Below are 14,419 nucleotides of genomic sequence, written 5' to 3'. Positions count from 1 at the left end.
GCTCAGTGGTGAAAGCACACACTTCCATGGTGCAACACAAAACAAACTGGTTGCCTGTGTGTCTGACAAACAGCGTACAAACACTCACGTAAACAAATCTGTCGGAGATACAGGCAGACAGACAGACAGACAGATACATAAGTAACTGCTTTGATTTGAAAGTTTAATTTTGAAATTGATTTTGTCGCACCGCCATCAGGCCAACAGTTGGCTTCCTGTGGTGTGACAGTTTGAGTTTTCGCAAGTTATTACATTTTCAGCTGCAGCCTGCGTTTTCTCAAACTGCAAGTACTAATGACTCAAATGTAGACATGCAGAGGAGCGCAAACACACAAGCAGACACAAACTCACTCAAATGTCGCATCGCCCAGAATTTGGTTTTAAATGGTCATAATCTTTCATCAATCACTCTCACGTTCCCCTCTCTCTCCTCCTTCATATGTTTCTCTTTACCTCTCTCATCCATTCATCCAACATCATTTCAGGCTTCACACTTGACCCCCCGACCCTCCACACAGGAGAGTGGGAGGTTTGCTCGGCCACAGGGCATTTCCACTCCAGATGATGTGCGTCTAAATATAACTTTGGTATAAATAACCAACGGAATGCAACAAATGAAAACCAGATCCGACTGATGAGCGCGAGTACATGCACGAGTAATGATACTGATGCCAGGTCGCCATATTCCTGATGACACACCAACTGTATGTCCAGACAAATTAAATGAAATGGCTGCTGGAACATCCTACGAAACTATAAATTCCTGGGTAACGATGGAGGCATCATACTGCTCTAGTTGTTGTGAAAAACTCCAATCAATTTAGTCACTGAAATGTTTGAACATTTGCGCCTGTTTTTTAATCATCCTGTCCCTCCATAATAACACATTGAATCTATTGGTTTATGTACTTACTGTCCTTAGTCCCACTGATTCAACAATGATTAATTCAAGGATGTAAGTAAATCATTTAATAGTGCATGACCCGCCAAAATATCTGCTGATTCAGAACTGCAAAATGTGGAATTAGATCACCTATTAAATATCTTTCCATCTGCAGACACAATACACACTTTCTATTCAGTAAGTCAGTTTGCTGCAAACGGCGAAACCCCTTTCCTTCACCTGTCTACATCCCAGCGAAGAAAAGCACATGTAGATTTTAAAAAGCAGTTGATAGATAAACCCGTTGTCCTGATTTTATGAGAATCCTGTTCCACAAACTGAACAGCAAATTTATTACTGTGACCATGATGATGACAACAGCTGTTGGTATGTTTTTTTTCTACCTCAGTAAAATGAGACAAACCATCTGAAAGCTCTTGATAACAACACACAACTTGTGCTCTCAACTGAGAATACAAACTTCCAGCCAGTGTTTGCAGTGCACAAAAACACCCAAACAATTAGTATTCAGCAACGGCAATGAGTTAAAATGAAAAGAAATATCAGGTTATTTCTATATTAACTTCACGCAAACAGAGTTCTAAACCCATACTCTTACTTTTTGAAGTATCGAGCACCAGACACAATGACCTCAGTGTGTAAAAATGTCCTAATTCTGAATCCAGCAAAACAAGAACACAACACACACACACACACATACACACCTTCACAATGAGTGTCATAAACTCATAGACTCATAAACAAACTCAAGTACTCTGATTCAGCACACATGTGCTAAGTTTATTTTTTTGCCCCAGATATGAGTAGTATTTCTTAGAATCGCGCGCGCGTGTATGAGTGAGTGTACGTGTGCCAAATCTATTTCGAGCCAGCCTTGTGTGTGTGTATGTTTGACGTGAGGTAATGGTGAGCTCATTGTCAAGAAACAACAAGCTCTGTCTGATTTGTAGAAGAAGACCAGTGCAGTCAGATACCACAGAGATGTCTCAGGTTTGATAGTCACAAGTGTCTCTGATGTCAGGTACAACTTCCTGAGAGCCGTGAGAACCTCTACCTCCCGCAGATCCTTTCCCACTAATAAACAAACTGACATGTGGCTACTGCTGAATGGAGTTATAAATAACTAACCACTTCGTTCTCTGCCTCCTCCATCAGCTCCAGAGGTTCTCGCTCAGAAGCCGTACAGCAAGGCAGTGGACTGCTGGTCCATCGGGGTGATAGCCTACATCCTGTAAGTACCAGCTTGTCCTCTCTGTGGTCCTCTTAATCCGGCAAACTCCCAAAACCACTGGCTTGGCCATGTATGGACATGAAGCTGCAGGCCAAATGTTTTTCCCTTGATTTTTGTTTTGTTTGGTTTTGTTTTGTTTTGTTTTTCTTCTGCTGTATCACCCCTCACCTGTCACCCCCCCCCCCCCCCCCCCGCCCACACACACACACACAGAAAAACACACACACACACACAAACATACAAAATTGTTGAATGTGTGTGTACGTGTTGAAATACTACAATATCTGTGTCCAAGATAGTTTTAAAGTGTACGTGGAATGTGTACAATGTTATAGGTCATTATAGGTCATTAATGTTATAGGTGTGTGTGTGTGTGTGTGTGTGTGTGTGTGTGTGTGTGTGTGTGTGTGTGTGTGTGTGTGTGCGCGCGCGCGCGTGAGTGGAGCATGGCCCCTAAAATGTTCACAATGCTCCCGACACTTTAAGCAAATGCCTATAATTATTTTAAGGTGTGTTTGTGTGTGTTTGTACATAAGTGTTTCCGTGTGTGTGTGTGTTCCAACCTAGCAGACACACTATCTTGAGCGTGAGGTCAGATCAGGGGCCACAGGTCTGAGGTCAGCGGTAGGTTAATGGGATGCAGAGCGTGGGATGTGGCAGGGAGAAAGAGGCGCAGATTCAACGAATGTTTTTGTCCAACTTGTCTGTGATTTATCGCTAATGTTTATAAATGAATGAATGTCCCCTGCCCTTTCATCCCATTAGTCCCTCAGCTTTTCCGTCATGAACATTGTATTTGTTTGTCACTTTGTAAACCACAGGTTTTTTATTAAAGTGAGTAAAATGAGGTTTGGTGCAACTGTCAGCTCTCAGTGGAGGAAGTGATTTTGTGTGTGTGTGTGTGTGTGTGTGTGTTTGTGTGTGTGTGCGTGCAGAGAGAGAGAGACCAAGAGGGGCTCCCTGCTGGCAATTAGCACAATTAGTGTTGGGATTCAGACCTTGTTAGCTTTTAGCTGTTGTTCAGGTGGAAAGATCACATCAGGTAATCAGCCATGATAATCACACTGGACCCGGAGTGTGTGTGTAGTTGCGTGTGTGAGTGTGCGGGTGCATGTGTGTGTGTCTGAGTCTCCAACCACCCAATCAAACGTGAAATGGGAGGCATCTCTTCACTCCAGGTGGGACCTTCCCTCCTGTTGTGTGTGTGTGTGTGTGTGTGTGTGTGTGTGTGTGTGTGTGTGTGTGTGTGTGTGTGTGGTGTCGGATGAAGTGGAGGATGAGTTGGGGTGACGTGTAAGTCTTTAACCAAATGAGAAACCAAAAAGACAAAAAGAAAGCATTTCTGTCCTTGCGACAGGCAGAACACTTTTCTCCTGGTGTGTGTGTGTGTATTGATGGAGAACGGCATTTTAATGAGTTTTTATTTTTAAAAATCTCCTGGTGCATCCAGAGCTTGAGTAACGAGGTGCAGATGATATCTGTGGTTGAGCAGCAGCTCTGCAGTCGGTTCAGTTGCATCATTATAGCGTCTCAGACTAGTTCACCTTCACTGAGAACCAATAATCTCATGTTAACGTGATTAAAGGGATAGAGCCAACTACTGCTAACACGGATGGTGAAGGGCCTGTCCCATATACCACAGCTGTGACTAAGACCACCCTGTCCAGTGCCACAGATAACGGTATAACATGTAAAAAGTGAGATTATAACAGATATGTAGCACAGTAAATAAGTGACAGCAATAGTTAAAGGGATTAATGTTAGATACAGGATTTATATAAAATACACGTAGAATTCTGCATAGTACAGTTGGACAATATAATAATAATTATATTATAATAATTATAGGACAGAACAATACAATGACAGTGATAATAATGATAAAAATTAATTTTTTTCTTATATAAATAATAACCCAGTCATGTAAGTAGTTAAACGCATTTGAACTCATTTGTTTTTGCTTGTTTTATCCAACCTACAGGTCAAAACCCAAAGTATTTTTCCCCTGAAAACATGACTCATTCGATTAATCAGTTATCACAACTGTTAATTTGTTGGTCCCTTGAAAAAGTGACTAATTGTTGATGGTGGATCAATTAGTAGATTAATGAATGGCTTAATTTGTACCATATGACATGTCTAAAAGAGCATCAGGGACTGATTTAGTAGCTGAATGAATGAATGAAAGACTGAATAGATGATTGAACATAAGAAACCGTGACTGACCGAGTAAACTCGTCGTCTGCAGGCTGTGCGGTTATCCTCCATTCTACGATGAAAACGACTCCAAGCTCTTCGAACAGATCCTGAAGGCAGACTACGAGTTTGACGCACCATACTGGGACGACATATCGGACTCAGGTGAGCCTTCCTCTTTCTCCTCCTTCTTCTTCTAACTTGATCAGTCCTCCCTCCCCTTGTCCGTCCAAAATGTGGCACGTGGACCGCACAGCCACATTTGATACAATGTGGAAAAGACATCTGTGATTGTTTCTTTTTGTCATGGAACACTATCACAATTTCAACATTTGCTTTGTCAAATCATTTGGTTTATAGAATATCTGCAAAACTAATGACATTCCCATCAACATCCCAATTAACAAATGGTTCACCTAGTCTCTTCTCTTTGGAATTATGGAAACCAGAATTTGCACACAAAAAAATGGTGTAGCTGGACATTTGCACATGCCCACTGAGCTATCAATGAATATTAGTCACGTGTCTGTCAAAAAAATGCTTTTTTAATTCGTTTAGTTAAGAATTTGGTTAAAAGACAGTTTATTTTGTGTTGGTATTGGTATTTGTGTGTCTAAAGTGTTTGAATTTTCTTTTTCTCTCAGCCAAGGATTTCATCGGCAACCTGATGGAAAAAGATCCTGCCAAGCGTTTCACCTGTGATCATGCACTCAGACACCCCTGGTGAGAAACACACCCATACATACACACACACGCACACACGGTATCAAAGAGACTTACAATATAGATATTGATGTACTGTCAGAGGTGTAAACAGAGAATTTGTGTACGTGTTTGTGTGTATACATTAGGATCTCTGGGGATACGGCTCTCTGCAAGAACATCCATGAGTCAGTCAGCCGACAGATCAGGAAGAACTTCGCCAAGAGTAAATGGAGGGTAAATATTGTTTACTATAGTTTTTTTGTCTGAGGCCTTGGCTGCATTGTATCAGTATTGCTCCTGTATGTCACACGTTGTAATCCCAATGACTTTTATGAATTTCATCCTCCCATTTCCATCCTCTCTCCAGCAAGCGTTCAATGCCACGGCCGTGGTCCGGCACATGAGGCGGCTGCAACTTGGCAGCAGCATGGGGAGCAGCATGGATGCCTCCAACCCGCCGAACAGACCGAGCCAGGCGCAGAAGCCCGCCGGGAGCCCGATCCAGGCTGGCCAGAACCATTCAGCTCAGAGCCAAAACACGGCGCAGAGCCCGAGCACCAACATAGCTGCCAGCAAGACCTCTACCACTGACAACAACATAGCAGCTCCACGCAAGGAATGTGAGTATGAGTCAGGAGGATCAGAACATATGTGCATGACAGGAGGTTAAAGACTATTCGCTGAAAGACCCTTCCAAACAGCAATTATCCAATCCTATATTAGCAACGAAGGGGTAGGCACAGAGCTCTTGAGAGAGAGAGTAGCGACATCTCCGTTCACTACAATGGACCAGTTTTTTCCCCAGCAATGGCGGAAAATGGAGCCTCTCAATAGTTCCCGGAAGTGAGCAGCAGCGCATTAGAGTAGCAGCAGAATGGATCAATGGACTGTCTGTGTTGCACTTATGAAGGGTAAGACCTTTGAATAATCAGTTTGTATATTATCAGCACATCTGAATCAAATCTAAATGCGCATTAAGGCATGTTAGTGGATTACGATTTATGATTATTTATGATTTATTTAACGTATTGACTAACTACATAGAGTAACTACATAGGCATGTCGGTCTGCTTTATTGTAAATCGATACATTCGTTGACTTCTAATTACCAAAATCGAATTGCGCGCCAAGAACTTCCGGAACTATCGGAAGTTTACGTGAGTCACATGACGTGCAAACATTTTGGACTTCCGTTGTCACAGCTCTCATTCAACAGCGCTGGGCCTTCTCTATTAGATTTAGTGAAGTTTACATATTAGCAACCCCTGACAAAATCATGATCCATGATAGTGTTGCATTCAGATTGCTTAGACCTTACCCCGAAGCCTTTTTCTCTTCTTACATTGAAAGTAAAACACACTCTTTGAAAAAGCAGAGCATAAAGAAAGACCCTCTGGATGACTGGCTTTTATGAACGGGACAAGGTTAAAATGAAATGACAGACTTACATCAATCATATTACCTTTTCTTCCCATAACTATTGTAATACTAGGACAGATGCTAATTTGATGTTTGCTACACGATTAGCTTTGGCCTTAGTCCTTCAACCATCTATGTAGCCATTTAGTGTATATTTAAGATGCCCTTACAAGATTCTTATATTATAACAAATCAGTAAAAAACAGCTTGAAAGTCAGTTAAAGAATTCTGAACAATACATGCTGCTGATTTAACAGCTGCGTCCTCCCTCTCAGGTGTGACTGCGCCAGTCACGCCCTGCAGTCTGGCGTCCGCAGCCTCCTCTCCCACTGCGGGGGCCGAGCTGAACCGGCCACAAACCTCACCAGGGCCTGCCCCAGTGCTCACGGAGACCAAGTGACGCCAGGTCCCGCGGGGGACCAGCTGGGAGGCCACAGCACTGTGAGGCAAAAAAGAACGAGGAGGACAACAGGAGAAGAAGAGGATCAGCCTCTTCTTCGTCCGTCTCTTCACTGCACTTCCTCTTGGACGCCCTCCAGCCAGTTCCCTGCCCTGCTCCCGGGAGAGCAGAGGACTTTACCTCCACCCCACCGATTCAAGCCACACAGCGCCAGACTGAACGCCCGTCGCCCACCCGCCAGATCTGCCACAGCGCGGCCACTGACTCTCACTGCAGATGTTTGTGCGGCCAGCTGCGATTGGTTGCCATTCCTGGTTGAGTGTTGACTGTTAACTGCCCTAGACTTGAGCAGCAATCCGTGGTTCAAGGGGGGCGGTGGTATCATGTTATTCAATGTCAGTCAACTTCCCTCTTGAATCTGGTCTTTCCTGCGATGCTTTATTTAGCTTTTATCCAATCTTAGGTTTGACTGTTGGCAACTGGATTGTTTTATTTTGTAACTATTATTACTGTTCATTTTAAAGGTGCCGTGTTTAATATATCATTGTCAAATTAACTGCAATACTTTGGTATTATAACTGTAAATATAGCAGTCCATAAACAAGAATACAGATTGCTATTACTTGAGCAACTGCTTCTCTCCATTAAGACCCCAAGAGGCTGATAGACCTCTGAATAATGGCCTCACAACTTCAGCTACTGTTGTAAACTAATATGACAATGATTTATCCATGTGAAAATACTACACATAGCACCTTTAAGACCTTTTCTATGCCCCTATGGGCCTGTTTGTTTGTGCTTTAAGAAGTGCTTTAAAAGTACCATACGACTGTTGACATGTAAAAATATGAGTTAAGTGATTTACCTATTTTGCACAGAGAGGGTCGGACATGTTCTCAGACATGGATTAGCCACACTCCACTTAATGTTTTTCAGACAAAAAGTAGGGATTGTGAACCTTTATTTAAAAAACAAAACAAAAACAAAAAGGGTTGCAACTTGTCTGAAACATTCAGATTTATTCATTATTTTCTTACATTTTATGACTTTTATGATAATCTCCCATTAAGGGGCACACGCACACAGGTTACTATGAAGCACGCAGCAAGTTAAGGAGAGGATAGGAAAAGACAGAGATGTGTATTTTATTTTTTGCAAAACTGCCTCCAATTGAGAATGTTTGTGACTAAAGATAGCTTGCCATTTGACCTCCCAACCCAAGGGCCACAAGCAACGCAGTGCAGTTTCAAGGGAGTTAAAAGATACAGAAATGTAAGAAACCATCTCAGAGATATTTAGCTGCTTCCCACTGGGAATCTTCACAGTATTTGGCCCATGTGGAGTCAAAATCCAAGTTGGAAGAGCTGTGGCCTCCCGTTGTTCCGTCCCCACTTCAAATGAAGCCACGATCTCCCCTTCTCGCATCGTCAAGCTTCAGCAGTTCAGAAGTGCTCAGGGAAAACCGCAGCTGCACTGTGCGCTAGCCAACACTGGTTTAGATGTTTCCGTCATGGTACCGGCGATGTGGCATCACAGTTAATGCACCAGGGCTCTGGACGTTAGCTGTGTATTCTTACTGCAGGGTTGTAGTGACTCGTGACTTGAACATTTAGGACCCAGACCTGGTTTCAGACTGTACCACCGAGGACTTGTTTGTGAACTGAATCACCGGAAACATTTTTTTTTTTTTTTTTTTTTTGAGTTTCACCCGATCACCTGGTAGGTTTACAACAAAGGCCACATCACAGAGATTAACGTTACAACAGAAAAAGTGGAAATGCTGTCTGGGATGGAAAAACTTTTTTTTTGCTTAAGATGGCTTAATTTTTTTAAGAGCTTTTATTCCGATAATTTAAAGCAAATGAAAGTCCTCAGCTTAACGTCTCGTTTCCAACCGATGAACTCAGTTTAATCTAACTTTTCTTTTTACAGACTTCCCTTGAATGTGACCTTCTCTTGACTCAAATTGTGGTAATGGCTCTTCAGACAAAACTCAGAAGGGTGTAAGTGAACAACATTGCAATGCTCAGTCGCACATATCAGATCGTCATGTCTTCATTAGATGCAAATCTATTGATCCCTTTATCGTGAAATCTTAGCCAAGATTTTATTCATTCAGCGGTACTTGGTGAATTAGTTAGAACAGAAGTAGAAAGATTTTTAGTAAACTAAAACGTAAGGGCTGAACTCCAGCTGCATATGAATCTTGAGAGAACATTATTGACTTTTGACTTCCTATTCTGTTGCAGCTTAACTTTTTTTTCTTTACTCCACAAAGTGCTGCTGCAAGATATCTGTAAATTATTTATAGGGCATGTTTTAATCTGTATGGCATACAAAGTGAGTGTGAGGCCATGCCGGGATTAGAGTCAAATTAAAGTTGGGGGAGAAATAACACCGTAAATCAACACTCACCCAGGCTGTCTGGAATTCATTTGGCTCGCTGCATCATTTTGTGCATTCGGTCCGAACTATCTGGCACTCAAAATCGACTAAAACAAAACAAAATGAAACCTTTGCGAAGGTTAACCTATCTAAATCTTTCTCCCTCCTTGGTCTGCTCAGCAAGGACAATTCCAGTGTGTTTGCTTTCTCCGCTCCCCCGCGTTCCCCTTCGTGTTATATTGCTGTTTCAAGCTTTTATCACTTTCAGGATGAGGGCGGCTATATTCTATCGTTGACACTGATTGATGACAAATCCCATGGCAAGACGAGATGGAGTTAAGGTTGACATGAGACTGACCCTAATGTAACAGAAAGAAAATATCAGCTACTGGTTGAAAGTTTTACAGGGAAATAAAACAATCAGATGAACGAATATTGTGAATTAGAAACATATGTTTTTTTTGCCTTTTTATCCATAATAATTGTCCCTGAATGAGCACATCGATATGAAACAGATTCTGAGCTGTCCTTCTCAGTTTACAATGACTGCGTTTAGACGGCTTATAGTTCGATTGATGCTGATTGGGCCTGAGAAATTTGGGGAAGTGGAAATCTGATTTAGAAATTGCTGCGTTTGTTTCTGGTGAATATGAAAAGCAACTCAACACTTAAAGGGCCCCTCCACCTATTTTACAAATGAAATTCTGTTGAATGTTGACGATGTCATCAGGGTTGTCTCGGCAACCTTCAAATGCCATTTGAAATGTGGGCATTCTTGAGACAGGGTGTAGGCGTTAATGAAGGACACTATGGAATTGCATTATGGGAAGAGTATCACTTCAAAAAGAGTAAGGTGTGTAAGCAAAGGCCAATTAACCTGATTTATTGGGGGGTGGGGTTTTTTGAAACCTTTCGGTGTTTCTTATTGAACTACAACACCCACACATCCCCTAATGCATGGCTATACACTTCGTCTCGCAGAAGCCTATATTGTATTCTGACATTTTTATGGCAAGGCCTTACATTTGTTTTCTCTGCTAACCACACGTTTTCAAGTCAATCCGTCCATTCGTCCATGTCTCGTCGAGGGAAACGTTCAACATGTAAGGGCTTTATTCCAATGATCACCATAATCTTATTAATCACTGTAAGCGTGTATAGTACGTACACAATTACTGCTATGCATTTTTTTTAAAGATTTTTGAAGTGTGCTTTATTTTCCCCTTGAGAGTGGAATCAGGAAACACTAAGGAAACATCAGCAGCTATAGTTTTGAAAAAGAAGATCCTGTTCTGATTCTCAGACAATTTCAATGACTTAACTGTTAATTATTATTTTTATTATTATTATTATTATTATTCAATGAGCTACATTGTCAAAAAAGATGTACCACACGCTTCTCTGGCACAGATATGTCAATGAGTCGTCGGCCAAGACTGTAGGCGTACTTTCATTTAACAGGAAGTCGTCCGATTTGGTTTGGACGTTTTGGGTTTTACGAATGTGTTGTGAGGCAGGCAGAGGGTTCAGGTTCATGCTCCTCTGTGGTTTTATTGTCTGCTGTTGCTGTTTGATCTATAGAAAAGAAAGCAAGAGGAAAAAAAAACAAGTTTTCTGAATGAATCTTTCCGTGTTTAAGATATGCTACTGTAAATAGGTTGTGAACACGAGTGATCATTTTCAAGATAACACGAATGTTTTTGCTTTTCAGGCATGATTGACTGAGCGAGCGAGCGCGTGCGTGTCGAGGGAAGTTGATTGTATTCTCTATGGAATGTTTAATGTAGAGAATAGAAAAAGCTGAATTCCCCTTTACTCCCCCACTGCAGTTTGCTTTTATATACTGTACCGCACTGTGTGACTGCCATCAGCGGAGCTGCGCAGCTCCGTTTAATGCCGTCAGTGTTCCACCGCCACTTCGGTCGCACCAACTGAAGGGTGAAAGCATTGTTTACTGAACTCAGGCTTATGTTTTTTGCCATTCAAAAAGGAATCTGGCTCACCGGCCCACTATGCCCCATATGAGCTCACACTCATCTGACTTTTCTTTCTTTTTTTTTAACGAAGACGCTGCTGAGGTGCAACCGTCACGAAAGATGAAAACAAGCATGTCTGGCAAAAAAAAAAGAGGAAAAAAAAGTGCTTCGAGAATCCAACTCCACCATGAGTGTTTGCATTACCTTGTATTCCTCCTGTACGATGTTAGTATCTCTGTGTTATGTAAACATGCGCACGGGTCGAGATGCCCAGGTCCACGAAAAAAGCCGAGATCACTCGGTGGCAGACAAGGGTTTCGGTGCTACGAACAGTTTTCAAGAGGTAGACTTACAACATACTGTGTTCCAATGGAAATTGCAAAAAAAGGAAAATGCTGCATATTAGAGTGATTCCTTCTGGCTCCCTTCACATATGGATAATGTCAAAATAATCAAATGATTGACCATGCAAAGACTTTATTGTACCAAATCGTGACAGCAAAAAATCATTCAGCACGTCACGATTTAAGTGGCTGTTGTCCTCCAAGTGTATGTGGTTCCTGGGTCAACAACTGCCTCTGCCAATCAACATTTGTGATGTCATCTCGTAGAGTAACCCTAACCTTAGCCCTTAAACTTACCCTGACCCTAACCCCTAAACAAAATGTTGGTCCCAGGACAGCAGCCACTTGGCCAAATCAGGACACTCGAGTCATGTATGGGTAGTTGTGGCACTCGGGGAAAGTTTTAGTACAGATATATTGTAACTATTGTGCCACAGTAAATATGGCAAAAATTCAAAAGAATACATTTAGTACATAAGCTTTTTCATTCATTTATGATCTTGAAAGATTTTCTAGGGCTAGGGTCAGATCTTTGCCGCTGACCCGGAAAGTACAAACAATCGTTTGTCGCACTGACACTCTGCACGCTGCCCTCCTGGGACCGGGCGTCTCCCTGTGCGCGTCCCCGTCCAAGCGCCTGCCGGCCGTTATAGCTGGCTGTATTTACTCTCTGCATGTGACCACAACAAAATCCCACCGTGTGCACCGTCGTTCACGTGTGACGACATCCCCCGTGTCTCCGAGCGGCACTCATTGTGCTGTGCCGATGGCGACGACAACTTTTTGTCCTGTTAATGGGGCTTGTATATCCGATGCCTTTCGACAATCATGTGCACATATCAGTTACCATGACGACACAGGCCACAGAGCGATCGATCGTGTTTCGTTTGTTTTTTTTCCTCCTGGAATAAATCCCGAATGATCGTAACATGAACTTGGCCATCAGGTTGTTGGGGTGTGTTTGTATGCATGCAAAATGAGATGGATGGCTTATTAGTGTGATTTATTCTCAGAAAAAAAAAGACTACATTTCTACAAGCATAAACATATGTGCGTCTGTGCGTGCATACAGATGAGAAGCAGACACCAGCCGCCCCCCCCTTCTGCTCTGACCAACATTTAGCCCATACACATGCTGCACAGCAGATGTTTAGCAGACGGACAGATGTTGCAAACACTTGAGGCACATGTTGGCTCTGCCAGCACATGTTGAGATATATTATTAGGGTTAAAGCATTAAAAACACATCTGTTTGCAGTACACTCCAGTCTCCTTCAAGGATTGTGCATTTGCAGCTTAAGGTTCAAGGTACAAGATTAGACATGAACACTAAAGAGACCACGCGTCTATTTTGCTTTTCTGTTTTGTCTCCATGAGAGCAAATTATTTGAGGCCTCAAAGATCCCAGTGTTCAGACTGCACGCCGTGCGGGATTCGTCAGTGCTGATTGGCTGCCACTCAGCTTCACGGCCGTCTCTCGCTGGAGTGGAACCATCTTCTCCAGCAGACCTGGGTTTACTTCGTTTTACAACCGCTGTAAATACGTGTCTGTTTGCTCTATTGAATTAACATGCATTTGTGCCATTTTCAAATTTAACTCTGCACTGGCTCTGGACCAAATTGAAGAGAGAAGAAACTGGCAGGGGTGAGGAAACAGATCAACGTGAGACAGAAACGCTGCAGGCCGCCTCCTGTTCTCGCATGCCCCTTTGAACACTTCGGTTAATAAGTTGACACACAGTCTCACTTTAGAAGTCAACTTTTTAAACTGATCTTCAACTGAACTGTTGAGTTCAGCAGCATTGTATTATCATTTCAGATGAGCAGACTTCACATTGGTCCTTCCGTGAACAGGGTTCGGCCCCTTAGCAGTTTCTTGAGTTTCAAGTCATCGCACTTCCTCCGCTTTACACTCTGCTAATGGAGATTTTCTTTCTCTCTGTCTGTACTGTGCATTGTAAAGCTCACACACGCACACACAAACACACACACCAAAACCAAACTAACTTTGAAAATAAACTCGTGGCACCGAAATATGACACCAATGACATCAGGAAAACATTTTTATCTTAGAAGGGTACAACACTATGTTCTTTCAATGGCAGTTACAGAACTCCCAAGAGAGAGAGCGATGTGGAAGATGACGGCAAAGTTGGGCCATGGCTCAGTGTTAGTTTGTTATCTGGTTTACTAGCAACCATTGATCTGCCTTTATACTGCAGTTAATTGTGAAGAGAGACTAGAGACAACAAGGTAGAGAATCCGTGCCACATACACTTACCCACTACATTTGGACCAGATTGTTTTTTTGGGAACTAGACGTACGTGCAGGTGATGGCTCTGACAGAGGGGTCATCCCTGTGTTCCCTCAGCCCTATGTTCCCTCATTTCTATGACCCCCCCAATCAAAATTAGGCCCTATTTTCCCTCAGCCCTATGTTCCCTCATGGATTTGCCTCCAAATTAGGCCCTTTGTTCCCTTATTTCCATTAAATTTCCCCTGCATCAAAATTAGGCCTTATGTTAGGGTAACATAGGAATGAGGGAACATAGGAATGAGGGAACATAGGGCTGAGGGAACATAGGACTGAGGGAACATAGGACTGAGGGAACATAGGGCTGAAGGAACATAGGGCTGAAGGAACATAGGACTGAGGGAACATAGGGCTGAAGGAACATAGGACTGAGGGAACATAGGACTGAGGGAACATAGGGTTGAGGATAGGGCTAGCACCGATTGGACGGCCCTAGCTGTCAATCACACTGTATCCCCACTTCAATGTGTAGGCCTACTGTGTTGAAGGAGACTTGAAACCATAAATTCCTCAGGAAAAATGTTTACTGACGCTATAAATCAAG

At 42.6% G+C, this 14,419-nt stretch overlaps 1 protein-coding gene across 1 annotated transcript in view; it reads left to right on the top strand.

The window, feature by feature from the left end:
* Positions 1 to 12,494, top strand: part of camk1da (calcium/calmodulin-dependent protein kinase 1Da) — a 55,946-nt gene extending 43,452 nt beyond the window's left edge. The window contains exons 6-11 of the mRNA XM_035649968.2: positions 2,060 to 2,135; positions 4,384 to 4,496; positions 4,976 to 5,054; positions 5,183 to 5,270; positions 5,404 to 5,656; positions 6,731 to 12,494. Coding sequence (XP_035505861.2) covers positions 2,060 to 2,135; positions 4,384 to 4,496; positions 4,976 to 5,054; positions 5,183 to 5,270; positions 5,404 to 5,656; positions 6,731 to 6,855 — 734 coding nt within the window. The 3' untranslated portion in view covers positions 6,856 to 12,494. The remainder of the gene's footprint in view (positions 1 to 2,059; positions 2,136 to 4,383; positions 4,497 to 4,975; positions 5,055 to 5,182; positions 5,271 to 5,403; positions 5,657 to 6,730) is intronic.
* Positions 12,495 to 14,419: the final 1,925 nt, after the last annotated feature.

Source organism: Scophthalmus maximus, chromosome 12, assembly GCF_022379125.1.
Source record: "Scophthalmus maximus strain ysfricsl-2021 chromosome 12, ASM2237912v1, whole genome shotgun sequence".
Lineage (NCBI taxonomy): Eukaryota > Metazoa > Chordata > Actinopteri > Pleuronectiformes > Scophthalmidae > Scophthalmus > Scophthalmus maximus.
This window is presented reverse-complemented; position numbering and strand designations above follow the sequence as displayed.